This window comes from Mastomys coucha, unplaced genomic scaffold (assembly GCF_008632895.1).
Source record: "Mastomys coucha isolate ucsf_1 unplaced genomic scaffold, UCSF_Mcou_1 pScaffold9, whole genome shotgun sequence".
Classification (NCBI taxonomy): Eukaryota; Metazoa; Chordata; class Mammalia; order Rodentia; family Muridae; genus Mastomys; species Mastomys coucha.
Window position 1 is genome coordinate 72864027 of NW_022196915.1, and position 23381 is coordinate 72887407.

Sequence of the window (23381 nt, forward strand, 5' to 3'; positions counted from 1 at the left end):
GAGAGAGAGAGAGAAAGGGAGAGGAGGGAGAGGAGGGAGAGGAGGGAGAGGGAGAAGGAGAGAGAGAACAATGAGAATACTGGCCAAACATGGCAAATAGAATGGACTAGACTATTGAGAAACATATGTAGAAACCTGCATTTTAAGGAAGACAGACAGGGCAAAAAAGCATTGTTTAACTATAACTATTACTGTAGCCAGAAGTAGAACGATGGGTAATTCCAGGAGAAGTAGTAAGAAACCAAGTAATGACTAACCTAAGACAATAGCAGATATAGTGCCTAGTAGATGAGGAAAACATAGCAGGACCCCAGATAACACAACGTATGAGAATCAAACATTATTTGGCTTAGTAATAAAAGGAAAGATTTATAGTATGATGGCAAACCCGTGCCCTGCCCCCAACGCCAATTGCTGTTGCATATACTTATAATTCCAGGAAAGTGGGGACAAGTGGATTCCTCAGGATGGCAAGGTAGCAAGTTCCTAATGAAGAAGCTATTGGAATGAAAGACCCTTTATCAAATATAGAAAAAAAGAAAAGGGTAGACAGAAGAGCCTAAAAATTAATACCAGCAGCAAGCTGTCCTCTGCCTGCACATAGGCACACACACACACACAGCACTCATTCTCTTTTCTCTTAATTAGCATTCAAAATGTAGAAATCTTTTTTTTTTTTTTTTGATTTTTTGAGACAGGGTTTCGCTGCGTAGCCCTGGCTGTCCTGGAACTCACTCTGTAGACTAAGCTGTCCTCAAACTCAGAAATCCACCTGTCTCTGCCTCCCAAGTGCTGGGATTAAAAGCATGCCAAAATTCTATACAATAACTTTCATCAAAACAATGTGTCTATGAAAGTCTTAAGAGAATGCTGCTAGAGGACCCAAGACCCTTTTGCAATGAACTCAACATAGGTGCTTTATGGCTATTGGGCCCACAGCAATGATGTCTACAGGAACTCCAATCAAAGGACAGAAACACTGCACTTCCCAATAGCAGGAAGCCCATAAAGTTTACTATAGAAAGAGAAACAAAATGGCATAAAGGAGGAATAAATAAAATCAAAAAGAAGAACATGCAATCAACTTCATTTGAAAATCACTAACAAAGGAAGCTTTCCAGTAAATTAAAACTTACATATTAAGTCTTGTCTACTTAAAGAATACATGAGGCCAGGTAGTGGTGGCACACGCCTTTAATACCAGCACTTGGGAGGCAGAGGCAGGTGGATTTCTGAGTTCGAGGCCAGCCTGATCTACAGAGTGAGTTCCAGGACAGCCAGGGCTATACAAAGAAACCCTGTCTCAAAACATGAAACAAACAAACAAACAAAACATGTGAATAAAATGTTAGCACAATACTAACATACAAAAATAATGTTGTAAAACACAAGTGTTTGGAGGAATTTTTAGACATTTTTTGCCTGATAAGAATTTTGGGAAATATATTGAAACAAGGGATGTGGTAATGGTGAAGTTGGTGGTAAAGAAGCTAATTGTAGCATTTCTCTAAAGGAAGAAAAAAAAAATCAATGACAATTCCATATGTTTAATAACACTGATATCTGAACTTGGACATAAAGCTGCCACCCTGGGAAAGGAAGAAAAAGAGCAGTAATAATGGGTCCTAGCTGAGCTGCCGGAAAGGAAACAAACTGGTGTTAGAGGAAGGGAAAAAAAACATACTCATCCCTTCAAAAGAGCAAGGTCTGCTGTGCAAGATAAGGAGAGCTAACGGAACATACATTTGAATCAAAAATAAAAACATAAGCAAAGCAAAGAACATGAGACGAAATCCTTAGACAAGAGTCATAATTAAAGCAATGAACACGGGGTCCAGGCAGCAGCATGCTGTGTTCCAGGATCCCTGAGGTAAATTAGAAGTACACAACTATCTTCAGAGATAACTGCTGAAGAGTGCAGCCCAAGAGAGTTAGTATCCTTGTTAACTTAGGACAGAAAATGGGTAATGGTAGCAGGAGCACAAGAGCAGGAACTCAGGTTAGGTAGTCTACCACGCTGCTTAAGGAACAGTGACATCTACTCCCATTGGGCCTTTAGACTCCTGGGGAAAAACAGATTGCTATTGTGGGTTTGGAAAGAAAAACAGACAAAACAGGTCATGAGCAAATGCAATATAAGGCCAAGCCCATCTTGCACATGTTTCCCGTTGCATTGTATTATCCTCTAGAGTATCCATCTCCAGCTTGGCAATACTGCAAGAGGACTGAACCAGCAAAAAACACAGTGGGGTGGGAGCAATGAGATGTGCAAATGGGAAGCAGAAATCATCAGTATGGAGGTTCTTTGGTAAGACATTTATTTATACACGATTCAGCTGTGTGTGAAGAGATGTATGCATGAATCACATGTGTTATGTGTGATATATATTCAAGTTGTGTGTGGTTTATGTATGAAATGTGCATGTATGTAAGCGTTTATGTACAAGGAGGCCAGAGAACTATCGTTTTCTATTGCTCTCTGTCTTACTCCCATGAAACAGGATTTCTCAGTGAACAGAGTGAATAGCCTTGTTCTAGGTCAGTTGGTTATGGGTGCTGAGCATAAGAACTTGGGTACTTGTGTTTCCTCATTAAACACTCTGAACCTCAAGGCATTCACCAGCACTTTCCAATTCCTGTTACCATAGGGGCTAGTGAATAAATAATATGAATATATTAATATTTGTGAACAATTCATCAGTAAAGTCATGTGTGTACTTGCTGGTCTGGGTTAACTTCTTTGATGTAAGACTCATACCATTAACTTAGGAATTCAAAGCCCATACCTAAATATAGTAAGAGCAATATACAGCAAACCAGTAGCCAACATCAAACTGAATGGAGAGAAACTTGAAGCAGTCTCACTGTAGTGGCTATCCCTGGTTGTCAACTTGACTACATCATGAATGAACTACAATCCAGAATTGGAAGGCTCACCTGTGATCCTAATCTGGAGGCTGAGAGATACAAATTTCTGACCTGGATCTTGGCATGGAAATCTTGAGGCATAGTGGCTATGAGTTCCAGAAGACAGGAAGATCTCTAAATTCAAGGTCAACTGGGATTAAAGGTGTGGTGGCACACACCTTTAATCTGGACAACACCTTTTGCTGGAGACCTATATAAGGACGTTGGAAGAAGGCTCTCTCTTTCTTTACCTGCTTGCCTTGTGGGACTGAGCAACTGCTACATCCTTGGACTTCCATTCACAGCTGCTGCTGACCATTGTTTGGAGTTAGACTACAGACTGTAAATCACCAACAAATTCCTTTACCATATAGAGACTATTCATAAGTTCTGTGACCCTAGAGAACCTTGACGAACACACCCACTAAAATCAGGGACTAGACAAGGCTGACCACTCTCTCCCTACCTATTTCAATATAGTACTCAAATTCCGATCCAGAGCAATTACACAGCAAAAGGAGATCAAAGGGGTACAAATTGGAAAGGGAGAAGTCAAATTATCACTATTTGCAGATGATAAGATAGTATACATGAGTGACCCCAAAAATTCCACCAGAGAACTCCAAAACCCGATAAACAACTTCAGCAAAGTGGCTGGATATAAAATTAACTCAAACAAGTCAGTGGCCTTCCTCTACACAAAGGATAAACAGGCTGAGAAAGAAATTAGGGAAACATCACCCATCACAATAGTCACAAATAATATAATATACTTAGGTGTGACTTTAACTAAAGCAAGTGAAAGATCTGTATGACAATTACACCAAGTCTCTGAAGAAAGAAATAGAAGATCTCAGAAGATGGAAAGATCCCCCATGCTCATGGATTCGAAGGATTAATATAGTAAAAAAGGCCATCTTGCCAAAAACATTCTACAGGTTCAATGCAATCCCCATCAAAATTCCAACTCAATTCTTCACAGAGTTAGAAAGAGTAATTTGCAAATTCATCTGGAATAACAAAAAACCCAGGATAGCGAAAACTACTCTCAACAATCCAACAATAAAAGAACCTCTGGTGGAATCACCATCCCTGACCTCAAGCTGTACTACAGAGCAATTGGGATAAAAACTGCATGATATTGGTACAGTGACAGGCAGGTTGGTCAATGGAATAGAATTGAAGACCCAGAAATGAACCCACACACCTATGGTCACTTGATCTTTGGCAAAGAAGCTGAAACCATATAGTGTAAAAAAGACAGCATTTTCAACAAATGGCGCTGGCTCAACTGGAGGTCAGCATGTAGAAGAATTCAAATTGAACCATTCCCATCTCCTTGTACAAAGCTCAAGTCTAAGAGGATCAAAGACCTCCATATAAAACCAGATACACTGAAACAAATAGAAAAGAAAGTGGGGAAGAGCCTTGAGCACATGGGCACAGGGGAAATTTTCCTGAAAAAAACACCAATAGCTTATGCTTTAAGATCAAGAGTTGACAAATGGGAACCCTCAGGACACTGGATAACCTAGGGAGTTTAGAGGTCAAGTGGGCTGGTGTAGGGACATTCAAGTGGAGACTGGTTGGGGTGAGGAGGAGGTGTGGTATGTGGAGCAGTCTGAGGGTAGATCAGGGGTGGGGAATAGAATATGGAGTGTAAAAACTAATAAGATTAAGCTAGGCAGTGGTGGCGCACGCCTTTAATCTCAGCACTTGGGAGGCAGAGGCAAGCAGATTTCTGAGTTTGAGGCCAGCCTGGTCTACAGAGTGGTCAGGGCTATACAGAGAAACCCTGTCTCGAAAACAAAACAAAACAAAACAAAACAAAAAACCAACGATAGTTAAATAAATAAATAAAATTTTTAAAAATTGCAAAGCTTCTGTAAGGCAAAGGACACTGTCAATAGGATGAGATGGCATCCAACAGATTGGGAAAAGATTTTTATCAATCCTATGTCCCATAGAGGGCTAATATCCAATATATATAAAGAATTTAAGAAGTTAGACTCCAGAGAATCAAATAACCCTATTAAAAATGGGGTACAAAACTAAACAAAGTATTTTCAACTGAGGAATTTTAAATGGCCAAGAAACACCTAAAGAAATGTTCAATATCCTTAGTCATCAGGGAAATGCAAATCAAAACGACCCTGAGATTCTACCTCAGACCAATCAGAATGGTTAAGAACAAAATTCAGGTGACAAAAGACATGGAAAAGAGGAACACTCCTCCATTCTTGGTGGGATTGCAAGCTGGTACAAGCACTCTCGAAATCAGTCTGGTGGTTTCGCGTAAAATTGGACACAGTACTACCTGAGGACCCAACTATATCACGTCTGGGCATATACTCAAAAGATGCTCCAACATATAGCAAGGACACATACTCCACTATATTCATAACAGCCTTACTTATAATAGCCAGAAGCTGGAAAGAACACTGATGTCCTTCAACAGAGGAATGGGTACATTTACACAATGGGGTACTATTCAGCTATTAAAAACAACTTCATGACTTCATGAAATTCTTAGGCAAATGGATGAAACAGAAAATATCATCCTGAGTGAGGTAACCCAATCACAAAAGAATATACATGGTATGCACTCACTGATAAGTGGATATTAGCCCAAAAGCAATTCACAGACCACATGAAGCTCAAGAAGGAAGACCAAAGTGTGGGTGCTTTGGTACTTCTTAGAAAGGTGATCAAAATACTCATGGGAACAAATACGGAGACAAAGTATAGAGCAGAGACGGAAGGAAAGGCCATTCAGAGACTGTCGCACCTGGGGATTCATCACAAATACCATCACCAAACCCCAACAGTATTGTAGATACCAAGAAATGCTTGCTGACAGGAGCCTGATATAGCTGTCTCCTGAGAGGCCCTGCCAGAGCCTTACAAATACAGAGGTGGATGCTGGACTGAGTGTGAGATCCCCATTGGAGGAGCTAGAGAAAGGACCCAAGGAGCTGAAGGATTTGCAGCCCCTTAGGAAGAAGAACAATATGAACTAACTAGTACCCTCCGAGCTCCCAGGGACTAAACCACCAACCAAAGAATACACATTGTGGGACCCATGGCTCTAGCTGCATATGTAGCACTTACATTGCGGTTTACAACCCTCCATAACTCCAATTATAGAGAATCAAGCACCCTCTTCTGGCCACTACAGGCACAGAAACATATATGGTGCATATATATGCAGGCTGGTAAACATACAAAAATTAAAAAAAAAAATAAAAACTCTATAAAAATAGTTATCAGGAAAGGGAGTAAAAGCTAAATCATCTGTATGAGAATCTTCCTGTGGACTTAAAAAACCAGATAAAAGACCGGGGAACAGTAAGACCCAAAACACAAGGAAGCAAGAAGAAAGAACTAAAGACAGTGAAGTGAACAATGTGAAATTTTGCCCAAGTCAAGAGCAAACAAGATGTAAGTTGGACCTAGACCCTGAGGTTGTCTATAACACTAAGAGATAAGAGAACAACCCTACACCAGTGATGGAAGCAAGTACATGTGCATAAAGAATGCTACAGTATCACAGAACAGTAAAAGAGTCACACCTACTGAAATGGAAAAGAAAATGTTCGATTAAAAATGTGAAGATACTGACAGCAACTGACAAACTAGACTGTCTCCAAGATGCATGTGCTTTGATAAATCCCAGGCCTTTGAGATAGCTTCTACATTAATGGAGAGAGAGAGAGAGAGAGAGAGAGAGAGAGAGAGAGAGAGAGAGAGAGAGAGAGAGAGAGAGAGAGAGAGAGAGAGAGAGAGAGAGAGAGAGAGAAATAGATAAAGAGAAACAAAGAAACAAAGAAAGGAAGGAAGGGAGGGAGGGAGGGAGAGAGGGAGGGAGGGAAGGAGGGAGGACGAAGAAATACATGCATCATTACAGGTACAATATGGCAAAATCAAAATCCAACCCCAGGTCTAGCCAACCCATTTAAAAATACAGAGAATGACAGTTGGATGTAGGATCCCAAATAAAGCTATTAAAATCCACATGAAATGCTAGGAACATGTTAGGTTGCATGGCAAGTCTTAGTGAGCCAAGACTCAATGACTTTAATTTTCAACATTTAAAAAAATAAAAATAAAAATAAAAAAGCACCTAAGGGGCTTTTAAAAATTTACTTACCAAGTATTTATTGGATACTAACTTGATACCATGTATTGTTCAAGATGATAAAAATCAACTAATGGGTACAAGAACAATGATTCTTACTATCATATTATAGTATGGAGAAATGACAGACTAATGGAGCATAAGACAATAAATAAGAATACAGTGGGTATGGCATGGAACCTCTGTCAACTGGGTGAGTAATCTCAAGTATGGCTCTATGATAACACCTTACTCACACAAAGCTGAGGCTGTGAGGACACAGGCTCTTAAGTTAGAGAGAGCAGGAAGCATGGGCAACAAGGCTGGGGAAAACAAGGCCCAAGAACATAACAAGTATAGGCCAGAACTTCCTGTGGGTCATGCAAGAATGCAACGGACGTGTCAGAGAAATGATACAGAGGCTCTGTGGTTAAAGCAGTGTTAGCAACAGAGTGTGAGGCATGAAGGTAGAAACAGGTTACAGGGAGACTTGTAGGTAGAATATAGCAAGGATTCAAAATCTCCTAGAGAAAGCAATTTTTGTACTTTTTACCATCAAATAGCCAGGAAATTAATATGCCACAGTTAAAATTTCAAACTTTCAGAGAAACTCACTACTGTTAGCAACTCAATGGAATTGCATATTATTTGGGTCATGCTGTGTTTTTATTAGTTCTAATAAATTAAAGAATTGCAGAGTTATTTAATACAGCTGACAATCTGCTAATTTCAAGGGAACATAGGCAACAAAAGCTCATAAGAGATTCCATTCAGAGCTCAATGACACTTTTCTTCCCACTCTACAGAGAACACAATTGGTAATATGCAAGTGATTTTTCCACTTAATGGCAAGATTTGATATTATTATTTTGATGTAGATTTGAACTAAATGAATTTCATCCTTTGATTAAATGAGATGTATGAGGAAAGAACATGCCAGCACAGCCTGGCATCTTTATCTGAGCTGATAGTATAGGGACATGCATTTACTAAGAAGACAAACTGGACATGTCTGTATTTTTGTTCATGAGAGCAGGGTCTGCAGGCAAGTGTTATTTTCTTATTTCTACACAGGCACACACAACCTCATGGCTAGTAGTTCTTTCTCCAAGTCACAAATGCCAGGCAACCCTCTCACCCCAAGTCTGGCTTAGTTTTTGAAACAAGCAGCAATAGTGTCATATTTTAAAATCACCTTGTACAATTCCTTAGATTGGAGACTTTCATTTTCCTCAGAGAGGTGGTAACCAAACGCAAACACAAACAAACTCTGCCACTGCTGAGCCTGTCCTCTGGGGAAAGGACGGGAAGCAGGAAGGTCTGCACATTTGCTCTAGCCCTTCACTGCATGACATACATTGCCTTCACTCCCTTGGCGCTCTCCTCTATGTGCCACCTGTACACAGCAGCACCACTCTGCACTTACCTGCCTGACCTCCCACTGCCACCCAAATGCACGGATCAGCCGTTCATCTGGATTATGAATCTTTTCAAGAAAATGCTCCTAGGCAAGGCTTCTTTTCATCTACAGAGGCGGTGACCTATTTGCACACTGAATTAGCCTTGTTTCCTGTTATTTCTCAAACTGGATAGAAAGAAATCCTAGCCTCTTTAATATCAAAATTTCCTAAAACCTGTGCACTTCTCAACAGCAGCAAGGCCCTTATAGACAACCAGATCTCTACTTATTCATGCTTTAACAGTGAGATCATTAAAACTGCCACATTGACATATCAGTGGCTTCACTTGCACTCTCCACCTACAATCTTTTTCACCACTCAGCCAACAGAGAAACTCAGAAAGCACTAATGTGATCTTCCAATCTGGTGTCTAACTCTCCATCAGCATTCTAAGCTTAAACCCCAAAAGGCCCTGTTGATGGCTTCTAATATCAATCTTCCTCACTCTAAGCATTTGGTCTCTGGGAACTGAAGTTCTCTGATGAAGCCCTGCCTGTGTTAAAAACCATGTAGCCTGACTGACTCGAACTCTATGGTTATGGAGGGAGTGTTGTTAGCCAAATTCTCTTAGGCCACCTTTGGTGGCTAAATAGCTATTCACTACTAACCCCTTTATCTGACTTAACATTGTTGCAATTGCTGGGTAAGACTAAAGAAATGTTTTGTTAAACTCAATAAATAATTAGCTTCCTCCAAACCTAAACTTCAAATTTCATCAACATCTGTAACAAACATGGCCCACACTGTTACAACCTGCTTGCCGGACTCCCCACCATATTCTGTAACTGCAATGGTTTGTGGCATTCTTATTTTTCTGTAACATGGGGAACATGTCCTATATGGTTTACTAATATCACATGGAAAAAAGTTTCTGTATTACCCTGCTTTGCAATGAGAATTGTGTTTTACATCAGCACATTACATCTTCAAACTTGTTTATCCCTAAAAACCACAATGGTTTTCATGGTTGTCTGTATCTAGACAGGGCATCCTCAACATTGAACTGAAGCCAGGCTTCGGCACAATCAATACACCTTGATCAAGGCTGCCTAAGCACTCCTAGTGAAACAATCACTTTCACACCAGCAGTTCCTGGAAAGCATTTATTGCTAATATGACATCATTTCACACTTATTAATATAATTGCCCCCAACTAAAACAAACAAAAAGATACCAATTAAAACACGTTTAGTGCAGAATCTTAAGGACTGTCTCTAGAACACACTAGCTATGCAAGTAACACTTATCAAATAAATTAACAAGGAATTGACACTACTACTGATTCCAGGAAACAAAGTATTCATGTAAACACTACCAGATAGCAGTATATCTATGAACATGACCTCAAAGCCTAACCCCACCACTGATATCCAATCACTTTGAGAAACCAAGGCTAGAACTGCACTAAAGCAAAAATAAGAATCTGAAACCATTTCTTCATAATTGCCTAATGAGTCCTCAAGTTTGTTTCAGCGAACTCTTAAATAAATACATCAACTCTACCAGCCACAAACTCAGCTCAGCTATAAAGAGAGCCTATACATTTCTATGGATAGCTTTAATTAAATCAAACACCATGTGCTATTTTTAGAACTTTTTTTAGAATTAAACAGGTAAAAAATATGTGGCCTTTTATGAGTTCTATCAGCATGGACTCCAAAGCGTCATATGTTAGAAGAATTAAGAAATGCAAGTGATTCAAAAGAATCATTGAGACGATCAGAAAAAAATTGGGGGTGGGTGTTAAATGATCCTTCAACTGACAACAAAGTTTAACTAATCAAACCAACAGACTTTTCACTTTAATTAAAAGTTCAAATATCACTGTAAACTACTGTGACTTAGGCAGTAAAATGTGATAGAAGGCAGAAATCAATCACAAGAAAAATTACAATCATTAAACAGCTCATAGATTTTAGTTCAAAGAAGAAAATCAATGTAACTCAAAGTAAGGTAAGTTCATAAGCCCTGACCAGGAGGAAACATGTATCCTGCTGAGGGTCCTAAGAACAGCATGTCGAGAAGGCTACAAACTCAAGTATTCAGAGTAATGGACAAAGGTAGGTAGAGCAAGCTCTACGATATACACAGATATGAATACAGGTAGAAAAGAATTGCTTAACATTCCAAACACATGTTCTCCACACAGTGAAAGATCTGTGGCTGAGACTGACAGGGGAAATGAGCATGGACACCTGGCAGGGGTTGAAGAGTAACAGCAGCTGGGGAAAACTGACAGGAACCTGGAGAAGATGCTAGAGTCCACCAAGTGCACTCACATCTTATACAGTTGACGGACAAAGAAGACAATGGATTACTAAAGCCAAAAGGAAGCAATGATTGGGAAAACGCAAGTGTGTTCTTAAAGATATTAAATCAGGGGCTAGAGAGGTGTTTCAGCAGTTTACGCACTGACCGCTCTTCAAAAGGATCCAGGTTTGATTCCCAGCATCCAAATTTTGGCTCACAACCGTCTGTAACTCAGTTTCCAGGGGAACGGACACCTTCTTCTGGCTTTTCTGAGTAGAAGGCATGCACATGCTACACAGAAACCTATGCAGGAAAAGCACTCATACACATAAAAACAAAAAATAACAATAGTATATCTATGCCTGTTACATTTTAAAATATAACTGTGTGAATCATGTCTATTTTGAAATAGACATTTGTGTAGCATTTACAAAGGCAAAATTTAAGAGTTAAAGGAAACCCCTGGAGGCATTCAGCATGAGAAAGTGGTGCTCCCATACATGTAGTCTCTTAGGAGCCCCAATTTTCCTTTGTCAGTTGTTTCTCTAAAGGTATTTCAATAAATCAAGATTTGGGTAACAAATAAAATGAAAATTTAATTCTGCTAAATACCAAAATAACTCTTTTATGATGGATATTTACAAACTGAAAAAGCATGCCCTTCCGAATTAAAGTCATCCAAATGTCCATTGAGTACTGTAGGATAACAGAAAACAATGGAATATGCATACTCATCCACTGGCTTATTTTTAACAAAATTAAAATGAATATTTTAACAATACCTTTTTTAAAAGTAAGTGTAAAGGACATTTGTTTGAGGTTGGCAAGATGACTCAGAAAGTAAGGGAGCTTGGAGTTCAAGTCTAGTGACCTGAGCTCAATCATGAAAATCACATAAAAATGAAAGAAGAATCCAATAAAATAGTTATCTTCTAGCATGTGCACCTTGGAACGTTCATGGCCCAAAATGCAATCATAATAGTAAAGTTTTTTAAAATGGTTCTATGTATTTTGTTTTTTGTGCTATGTTTCTTCTATCTTTTTGGTTTAGGCCACCCCCAGCTTCTTCTTGGATTTGTGAAATTAATATCATATGTTCAGTATGTTCTAGAAGAAGAAGATGATAACACAGTAGCCTAACAAAGTATTCAGAGCACAAATGAAGCCTCTCAGTTGTAAACTAACACTTAGAATCCAGTGTAATAAGATGGTCAAGGGATACTATGGAAACAGAGAGGAAAGATGCTGACTTTTATGCAAAAGAATAGAAGTGTTGAGACATTTTCCAGAGAGAATGTCTCAAAGGGTAAAGAAAGGAACTACAGCACACTAACAGTGCAGGCTGTGTTGCCTTCAGAGAGTGGCAGAATGTCTGGTGGAGAAGCCACAGAGAACAAGGAGAAGCTACTGAGCTGGAAAAAGATGTCTCAAGCTGATTCATGAAAAGACAGAATGCCACAGGAAGGCTAGACTATGGTGAGGCACAAGGAGACATTCCAGGAAGACTTCCATGTTTATTATTCTAAATGTGATTGTGGTTGCAATCCACAATCTATATATTTAAATCTATATATTTAATTCTATATATGAATCTATATATTTAAAGTCTATATATTTAAAATGTGGCATTTACAGTCTATTTAGTTACATTTCAAATAGCATTTTTAAAGGCATAATGTCAACCCCCAAATTGTAGACACCATTGTGAGGCCCTGGGGAATAACTAATGGAACATAGAGAATTTGTGAAGGATGCCCAGAGCCACTCACTTTTTTCTGCTACAGCTTTTTACAATACAGTTCTCCATATTAACTGAAGAACTACCAACCAATTCTGTTCTTATTGTAGACAAAAGAGCCACAGTGTCTCTATAACAGTGCACATGCCTAGTCTTTACTTCAGTTCACCTTGCTTTATCTACTTATATGTCCTATATAGCCCAGGCTAGCCTCAAAGCTGTCCCAATCCATACTCTTACTGTTTCGTGAATGCTGTGTTACATCACACTAACACAATTTGCTTCAAAACAAAAACATCTAAACTAAAATGGGAAGATGGTATTATTACTAAAGGAGAAGACAAGTGAGCGCAATGAGAAAATTGAGTATTTCTATAAATAAATGGTATATTATAAACAGAGCTCCAAAAAAACATAGAGAAAGGCAACACAAGGGGAGTATAACCAAATACTACCTCAATTTTAAAATGAAAGTAATCAATAAATAATAATAGCTTCAATCTCACGAACAGTCATGGAATAAAGTACCCACCCCCTTAGAAAGAGAGCTAATATTAAACATGGTTCATGATGCAAGAAAAATAATTTTAACTTTCATAGATCATGTAAGGATATATTTGCTTGCCCCAAGAAGCTCAACTCAGGATAGAGCAACAGATTATCTAAAACTACCAGTGAGCCACAGTGCCGCATACCTGCAGTCCCAGGCCTCTGGAGACTGAGGCAGGAAGATCATGACCTCAGTGACAATCTGAACTGCCTAGATCCTGTTTTAAAAAACAAACAGCAACGAAGCCCTAAGAGAATCAGAAATAACTTTTGATCAAATGATGGTACCATTACCTAAAAAGTAATAATACAACTAATATTAATAACAAAAGTTAGCCATTATAAATTGTTTTTGATTATATAATAATGCATATGTAGCTACTACAGGACACTGTTTAATATTCAAAACAAAGAAAAGAAGGTAGACTTATTCTACCTCATGTGGTATACAGAATAATTGTCCTTCAAACATATCCATATTTTAATTTCCAAAACAGTTGAATACACTACCTGATATGGCCACTCAAACTGATAAAGATCTCTAACAGAGGAATGTTACCTTGATTCATCCTGCAGATTATTATTACAGAATTCTTGTCACAAAGCAACAGTGTCTGAGGAGTTATGGTGACAAAAGCTAAAAATCATGCTAGGCTATAGGCCAAGGAATGTGGGCTTCCTTTACAGGTAGAAAGCCCTTGGCCCCACCACAGGACTACAATTCAATAAGCTCTCTCTGGATTTTTGATTACCATCCAAGGTTGCAAGATAATAAATTTGTGATTTTTGAAGTTACTTAGTTGGTGGTAAGTTCTTAGAAAAGCAATGGGAAGCTGTGTCCCATTGCATATGAAAATGAAGCTAGGAACAGGATGGGAACAAAGGAATATGAACACCCAAGCACTGAAGACCATACAGCTAGTGAGGAGTAACCAGAATTCAAGCTGGACCACAATGCTCTCAATTTATGCACAAAGGTGAGTAGAAACTCATCCTTCAATGGAAAACTAGGTGATTCAAGGAAGTCATAATACAGGTTATGAAATTTGAAACATGAATTTAAAAAGTGTGGCATGAAAATAATCTTCATTGTGCAATGAAAAGAGGTCCAGGACAAAACACCTTTTAATGTGTTCATGCATCCATGCATTTATAAATACAAAGGAATAGGAACCCAACTGTTAAGATGGCAATTAGTGTAAAAGAAATTGGGGGAGGGGGGTCAAGGGATATTCATATTGTTTTCAATGTTCTTATGTTATTTATTTTCCAGCAACAATGTTATAGTTTATTTTAAAATAACATTTTAATGCAGGGAGGTACACAGGAACTTTATTCAACATTTTACAACAACAATAATAATCAGGAGTCCTCTACCTCACAAGGTTTGAAAGCCCTGCCCTACAGTGACACCAAATGGTAGCAGATCAAAGTACACTGTACAAAGAGGGCATTTGTGGGATTCAGTCTCCTATAAATGCTTGATTCCTCTGAAGAGCAGGCAGATTAGCAGAATTAAATAATATGGAGACGAATACTCAAAAACCCAGGGTTTTTAATCAAAGGACGTCTAGTATACCAAGCTTCAAATGCAAATTTTTAGGTCTCTTTCCAAACTTCAGCTAATCTTCTGATCCTGTTGAATATTTACATAAATCATTTTCACACAGTTAAAGCCATGCCACTGTGAACACAGTGATTTTACCTAATGGCTTATTGATCAAAGAAACCCTGCAAATGTAAGAAACACACTCCCACAACTAAGTCAAGTTACACTCCATGAAATCAACCTTTACTAAGAGGCTGTAGTTTGGATTGATGGGAGAAGGAAGGAATCTAAAGCACTATGGGCAAGTGATCCTGTTAGCACACATTTCTAGGGACTGTACTTCCATGTCTTCACCTATAAATAAAACAGAAGCCGATAAGAGAAGACACCACTGCATCCACAGAAGAACCCAGTGTCTTCATGTGAAATGTGTAAAACTGTCCATAGAAAAGAAATGTTTGAAATTAAGGAAATCAATCAATACTCAGTGTTCTCCAAAACTATCAAGAACACCATGAGAAATGGTTTTATTCATTAAAGACCAATTCAAACAGACACAAGATTGGCCAAATCTCAGAAACTTCTGAAATGTGGCAAAAACCATCATTTCTCGCCATTCAATGAAAGCTCGTTTAGTTTATTTGATTTATTTCTCATATACTAAAATCTGCTAAAAAACAAAACAAAAAAACTAGTCAAAGTATCAATACGTTCTGGGATATAAAAGTAAGAGTAAAGTCATAACACTGAATTTTAACTACATACTAAAAATAGCTACAAATTCCAGATATTACCTCCACATAAAGATGATGCTAGGCAAGGCAGGTGATGGATACGCTCACTTCCTAGAATTCATCACTATAAATAGTACTTTACAAAGATATCAATTACTATACATCAGCTTCAACAATTTTAATTCATGCTTAGCAAATTAAGAACTGTGTGTATAGTTCAATGAACCTGTGCATGCTTATAAAATATGAACAGTCTGAGTTCAAGACCAAGCATCACCCACACACTCTCTAAAATGCTTCTATATTACATATGTCCCATGAGCAGCCACGTGTAGACATCACATAAGTTGTTTTATCCATGTGTATTCAGAGCAGCAAATGAAGAATTAGTTCAGAAAAGGTGTGTAAGATATGAATTACTATAAAGATTAGTTGAGCAGCTAAATTCTTAGTACTGTAATATATTAATGCCTGTACTGGCTGGTTTTGTGTGTCAACTTGACACAGGCTGGAGTTATCACAGAGAAGGGAGCTTCAGTTGGGGAAATGCTTCCATGAGACCCAGCCGTGGGGCATTTTCTCAATTAATGATCAAGGGGGTAGAGCCCCTTGTGGGTGGTGCCATCCCTGGGCTGGAAGTCTTGGGTTCTATAAGAGGGCAGGGTGAGCAAGCCAGGGGAAGCAAGCCAGTAAGGAACATCCCTCCATGGCCTCTGCTTCAGCTTCTGTTTCCTGACCTGCTTGAGTTCCAGTCCTGACTTACTTTGGTGATAAACAGCAATATGGAAGTAAGCTGAATAAACCCTTTCCAACTTGCTTCTTGGTCATGATGTTTTGTGGAGGAATAGAAACCCTGACTAAGACAATGCCTTATCTAAATTCAGTTAAAAATTTTAATTGGAAAGGCAGGTAGTATTGCATTAAGGAATTCTCCCCATTTCAAGGGAGAAATAGATATAGAAATGAAAATCTGAATTATCAGGAAACTGGAGAATACTTACACATTAAATAATGACGAATCTTCAGGGATGTAATAGGTGATGTGACTCAGCAAAATAGTTCAAATATCAATAGACATTACCTTTGATCTCAACCATAAAACTGAAGGTAGATTTCAAACAGTATTTCTAATTGTCAATTTGAATATCATAGTCTAGAATGTTCAAATGTAATATAAAAAACTCGTATATATTTTTTAGTCCACACCTCACTGTCTGCTAACATAACTGGTACCCACATTTGACTACATTCATGGTATAGCAAGTATAATGCAAATACTGTCAGTGGACTTGTTTGTCATCTGTTGTTTGTATAAGTACTTAAGCAGAATGCATTTCATCAGAAGTTTGTAATTTGTATGAATCAAAATAATGAATTTACATACCTATTAGTCTCACTAGCAAGTAACTCAACTAGACTTTAAACTATCTTTTGTTAAAATGATTATGTTAGCAGGGAGTCCTGTGACATAGCAGGAAACTGAGCAAAGTGGGAAGGTATATAGGTCTCCAGAGCAAATGGTAAGCCAGCTAGGGCTAGAAAATCCTGCCAAAGGAGGAAGGGAAGGAGAGAGGGGTGAGGACAGAAGGAGAACAGTGTGAGAATCAGAAATGGCAGTGTCTGTCTACAGAACCCAAGAGAAGAACCACAACTCAGAGGAGTCATCTAGGGGGAAAGCAAATGTAAATGCGAGACCTGGCTCCACACAGGGGAGTCAGAAGACAGAGCTAACATTAGAGCAACCTAAAATGATCATAAATGAGCAACTGAAATGACCATTCAAAAAAAGAATAGTACTTTAAGTTACATTAAAAGGCAAGTATGTTTTTAAGACAAGATAAAGGTTAGAAATCTGAAGTCTAGGTAAGTTCAGGAAAATATTTAAAATTGTTACAGGAATCTTATAAAAAACAAAATTATATCCAATTTCCTAAAACTATGAAATTATCATTAATATAAAATGGATAAACTCTATACTCATTTATCCTTAATAAAGGCACCAAAGTTAAATTGAGCTTTGCATTCAGAAAGAAAAGAAAATGCCCATCATCCTATGACACTTCACATGCTTTGCCCAGTATAATCTTTATACAGTAATGAAGTCTGAAGCCTTAAGGTTCTCATTTGGTTGGGAGGGTGTAAAAAGGAGAGGTGTAACAAGGGTGGGGGTGTAAACAGAGTGGCTAGGAGTGGGGAGCCAGACTGAAAAGAAGGAAAGACAAAAGAAAAAACCAACTCACATTTCATCAAAATAGCTACCTTTGAGATGATAATAGTAAACAATCAAGAAATTGAACAGTGAGGACCACAGAAGAAAGTAGCAGAAATGGAACAGGCCACCTTTATATAGATGCTAGGGGCCACCCAGCCTCAAAAGCATTTCCTCTGCTACAAGGGGAGCCTTGTGGGACATCAATGGGAGGGGAGGCCCTTGATCCCTAGCAGAACAGTGGCAAGCTAGAGGAAGTGAGGGAGTGGGTAGAGGAGCACCCTCATAGAGACAAAGGGGAGGGGGAAAGGGGGAATGGGATGAGGGCTGTGGAAGGGTAACCTGGAAGGGACATACCATTTGAGATGTAAACAAATAGGATGATTCATTTAAAAAAATAATTAAAAAATAAAGCATCTCCTGCAAAGGACCTAATCCAGGATTGTCTGTGATACTAAAGATTGTTGATGTAGACAATGCCAGCCAATCAGGAACTACTGTTTAGAAGAGATGTTTTTTTGGAACCAATGGGGCACAGGTGGAGGATTTTAAAGGAAAGCATGCAGCAGCATTCAAATGAGCTTGCTTTTGTGTTTCCCACCTGCTCCCAGAGTCTGTGTCTTGATTCCCTGCCACCTCACCTCCAACTCCCAAGGGCAGTAGGGTCAGGCAATGAGTAGTCCAGGGCACAAGCAACAGATAAGCAGCTGACTGCTGCAGGACTATCAACAGTGCCATGCGATAGATATACTTCCCAGGTCATCAGAATTTATACAGGGCTTTGACCAAGCTTGGAATGTGAAAGTTCCTCCCCATCACTCACTGTCATACAAACTGGTATCAACTTCACAGGATCTAGAAGAGTGCTTCTCAGCCATCCTAATACTGTAATCCTCTCATACAGTTCCACATGGTATGCTTGGTGACTCCCAACCATAAAATTATTTTCATTGTGACTTAACTCTAAGTTTGCTACTGTTAAAAATCACAATGTAAATAAATATCTTTGTTTTGTGATGCTCTTAGGTAACCTCTGGCTGACAAAGGCCTGGTTGACCCTCAAATGGGTCACAATCCATAGGTTGAACACAGCTGGTATAGAATCATATGGCACACAGACCTTGGGACTTGTCTACAGGGGCAGATTCTAGCCTGGCTTAACTGATATGGTGACACACACACTAAAGAAGAACAGTATTACCCTGTGATCCAGGGTCCTACGTGAAGAAAAGAAAGTAAGAAACATGCTGTCCCCAGTCCCTTTCTCCCTCTCATTTCTTGACTGGGGATACCATATGAGTATGAGCAGCATTAGGCTATATAAGGCGTGGTCTTAAACTCAATAGGAAGAAACAAGCATGCCTTTCGTACTCCCTCTCATCCACACTACCCCAGCATCATGGTGGAGAACACAGTGAGAACTTAGCTTTGGCTGCCTCATGCTTTCCTGCAATGGCCTCCCCACCATGGTGCATGGTGGCAGATACATTTTCTATCTGTGATCCACAACAAACCCGTCTGGTTGTCAAGAGTTTTGTCACAGCAAATGGAAAAGATGTAAAATATAAAACCTGATGGAAAGCTACAAAGCATACATTCTAAATTGCTAACTTAAGTGTATAGAAGGTCACGGAAATGTATAGAATTTGGCTCTGATTACTTATAGGGTGTGTGTGTGTGTGTGTGTGTGTGTGCATGGATGCATGTTTTATTTGTTATGTAATTTTTATCTGTAAGTTTTTTATAAATATGTTTATAAAAATTAAAAATTATTAAAGCTTAAAAGTTCTGAAATAAAAAAAAAAAATTACATGGCAGTAAGAATGAGGAAACCCCTGTTTCATTCCCTAAGTTTTACATGCTGTTCACAGAGCTTTATGGGAAGGGAAGCTAAGTGTGTCACTAGAAAAAGACAGAAAAACAAACTTAATGAAAAAAGCCTACAATTTGCCAAATATGGAGTATAGATGGGCATTAAAAGTTAGCCAACTTGAATTGTCAATAATGTGTCAAATATAATGTCATTATGTCCCAGGGCTTTTAACATAATGTAAGGTTTAGGCAAAAACAATCTTGATTTCAAAAAAATATTCCTTCTTTAAGAGATCATTATGCATCAGTTTCTGCATTCCAGAAGAATCCTATAGGACTCAAAGGCTGTGTAGTTCATCTCTCTTTTTCATTCAGTAGTCCATTACTGCAGCAAGAACAGGACATGGCTAGCCTCAGATCAAATGTTATACTGACTCAATCAAAAAGGATGATTTTGGTTAAAGTGTTCCATAACCTAAATTTTCTTCATTCTTCAGTTAAGGTTATATGAAAATCATTTGATTATAATGCTATTTAATATATAAATTGTGCTACAATTTGTAGAAGGTTGGTCATGAAAGAAAATTATTGAGGAAACCTAAACAATAAAAAGAATGGCATATATCATGACAATTACAGTCAACCTAAAAAGGATCATTAATGCAAGGAGAAAGGAGCAGGGAAAGAGTGTAATTCTTAACGTTCCCACCCAGCTCATGTACAGACCAACATGTTTTCACATCTAGGTCCCAGCTTACAAAACCAGGAGAGGGTACAGAATCATTAGTGAGATGCCTTGAGAAGATTTTGTTCAAATGAATTCATTTTCTCTGTCATTGCCAAGAAAAACAACGCATTTCTAGTTTCAGGTCAAAACCATGAGATGAGCCTGAGATGGTGTCTGACTGGAGAAATGCACTCTTGCAGTTTGCTAGGCCTCTTAGATTGACATTTTATCACAAATACACCATTCAGAAGAAGCATGCTTCTTGCTTTACACTTTCATAGGATGTAGAAAACTGACAAACATACTTTTCAAGAGGACTTTAGCTTTCATCTAATTCCCAATGTTCAGTACAGTATTTTAAACCAAAACAATGCCACAAATATCTTTAGGTTTAAACAAAAAAAGCAAGATGGCCATTGCATGCTCATATGAACAACAGTTTTGTAGAAGCTTGCTATTCACTCTCTCTGGATTTGCACAGTATAAACTGCCTCAGGAGAGGGTTAATAAGGGAGTACTCACCACAACAGCGAATTGCTCAGGCTCACACAAACTGTTATAGTCACTTCTGAACTGGGACAGTGACTTCAACTGCTCTTCATCAGGAAGGTGCTTTATTAAGTTCTGAAAATTAAAACCAAGAACAGGAACCCTCACAATATGCCACTCTCAAAGTTTTGGAAAATTAATCAGTAAACTGTGGAAAGGAAACCAATGAAGAAATTAATCTTATTTTTTTCCCAGATAGCATCCTTTATCCGAAGCCTTCAGCAACAGGCCGCTCACCTTGGAAACAGTTTTACTTTCATCCATTCCAGAGTTATTATATATTCAAATCAAGCACTACTGAATATTTATTTGATTAGCTTATAATTTAGAAGGGAGAACTCAACCTATACCAAAGGAGCAGCTTTCTCACCTGGATAAATATGATCCATTACATTTTAGCTTTAGGGAATTGAGTGTCAGAAATCTCAGGCAAAGCCAAACATATTTCAGCACTTTACCCAGGGGGATCAAAGAAATCATGAGTTGCTACCAAAGGCAAAGGAAAGAACAGGAAAGAAGGAAGGGAATTTTAATGTAGTGCTTACAAGACTTAACCAGAGGACCATGTTTTAATAATAAAAACTGAAGGTACAGTTAACAGTAAGTTTTCTGATGGGAAGGAACTGTGCAAAGGCCATGGAAACAGAGGATAAGGACGCCTGCAGACAGAACAGGGTCTAAGATCCACAGGCCCCTTCAGCTGCTCAGGTCCTTGCACCACGTACAGCCTGTACAATCCACACAACCAGGTAAAATAGAGCTCAGTGCTCCTGGTGGAAGGTAAACAAATAAGCAGTCCCACAGACGAAACATACACTAATTTTTGTATAAAAATACAATGCTATATGGGGTTAGTACTATTAATGTTAAGGGAGAAGAAAAGACAGTAGGTGGTCACAGTTCCAAATTCTGTCACTAGACTCCATGTAAACTCAAATTCAAGCAAAAATAACAAGTGACATTACAGCATGCTATGCATGTCTCTTGCCAGAAACAAAACCCTCCTGAGTGTCACTGCTTTAAAATAGTGTTAGAGGGTGTTAATAAATGTGCTTAGACCAAAGAACATGCCATAGGGTCACTGTGTTCCTCTGGATAAAATCTTAGTGGACTGGGTAAAGACAAACAACAATAGGAGTGTGGCAATTTAGGAATATGCTCAGAAAAGCATAGTCCCTCTAAGTCCTAGAAAGGTAAATGCAAATTTTAAAGGTATATGATTTTGCCACATGAATACAAATTTCTCTTTTTGGAAACTCCTGAGACCAAAAGCCTGGTTATCATTTATATCTTCTTCTGTTCAAGTTATATTTACATTGTTAAGTTTCTTATTAAAGGGGACAGTCAGAATCTTAGCATTTTATAATATGCTTGTTTTAAAATACTTTTAAAGATACTTAGATTTTATCTGTTCATCAGAATTTTACAAACTTTGACCTCAATATTGGCGTATCTTAATAAGAAAAGCTCATGATTGTTAAGTGTACTGCCACAATCTTCTCTGCTTTCAGTCCTGACCGAGTTTCCCACGGACATTGTATAGACTGAGCCTTACCCCCAGATCCCACAGTACACTGCTGGAAGGACGAGCACTGATACTCAGTCATCCTCTCTTCTGTGCCAATGTATTCAGACACCACGTTAGGCACTTTAGCCTCACTACACAAAGACTATGTTCTGCCATTCCAATCTCTGGCTATCAACAATGGCAACAAAGCCAAGCAAACTGCATTGTAATTAAGCATGCAAATGTCATTACTGTAGACAAAATATAAAATCCATGAAGGTGAAGTCTCTGATAGACACACCACAAAGCCATTCACGCAGTGGATACAATAAAGTGTAAGTAATGTTAATACATGAATAGTGCGCAAAAGTGGCTTAAACACACACAAACACTGCTGACATATTGCATATGAATAGCATATCAATGTAAGTAACAATGAAAAATTACAAAAATGTTAATTATTAAGAAGTCATGGCTTGCTTCTATACTCATGATAAAATAAGGAATTTTTTTAAACTAAATGTGAGATTTCAAGTAATATGAAATTCTTGTTTTATAATGAATATATGAAAGCGTAATATATATTCAATTTTTTTAAATTTTCATATCACGTACTCCTTTACATTTATTAAGCATGTATACATATTAGAGATATATTAGAGAAAGAGAGAGAGAGCACAAGAGTAAAAGGAAGATATGATCATGCAAAAGAAAAGAGAAGGGCCCACTGACACCTGCACAAGAAAGGGCCCAAGGGAAGAAAGGAAGGCAGCATGATAATGCTAAAAAGAACAAAACCAAGATTCTCACAAAATTTCTACAGAAGGACATCCAGACCTGCCCAAAAACGTTACTTCAGCTCAGGGAGAGCCATGCTCAACTTCTAAGTGACATCAATGCAAGTTAATAAACTTCTTACTGTAAGTTGTTGAACATGAGGTAAGATGTTGTAACCGACAATGGAAACTGGTACACTGAGAAACTCAATAAAACTGAACCTGCAGTGGACATTAATTACAAAATACAAATGATTGTTTTTCCTTTCTCTAGACCAGAAACTATATATAATTGTAAAAATAAAAATTTATTTAATCAAGTTAAAAGCTAATCTGAAAATATTTAAGAAAATCATTACAAGAAATACAAATGTGTATTTTGTAAAATATTTTTCTTTAAGAAAACCAGGCCGGGCGGTGGTGGCGCATGCCTTTAATCCCAGCACTTGGGAGGCAGAGGCAGGCAATTTCTGAGTTTGAGGCCAGCCTGGTCTACA

General features: G+C 38.3%; 1 protein-coding gene across 5 annotated transcripts in view; it reads right to left on the reverse strand.

Annotated features, from left to right (window-relative positions):
• Diaph3 (diaphanous related formin 3) overlaps nucleotides 1-23381 on the reverse strand; it is a 471820-nt gene that overhangs the window by 208230 nt on the left and 240209 nt on the right. For all 5 annotated transcript variants that reach the window (XM_031361487.1, XM_031361488.1, XM_031361490.1 and 2 more), the window contains one exon: nucleotides 20575-20676. In XM_031361487.1, the coding sequence (XP_031217347.1) occupies nucleotides 20575-20676 (102 nt within the window). The remainder of the gene's footprint in view (nucleotides 1-20574; nucleotides 20677-23381) is intronic.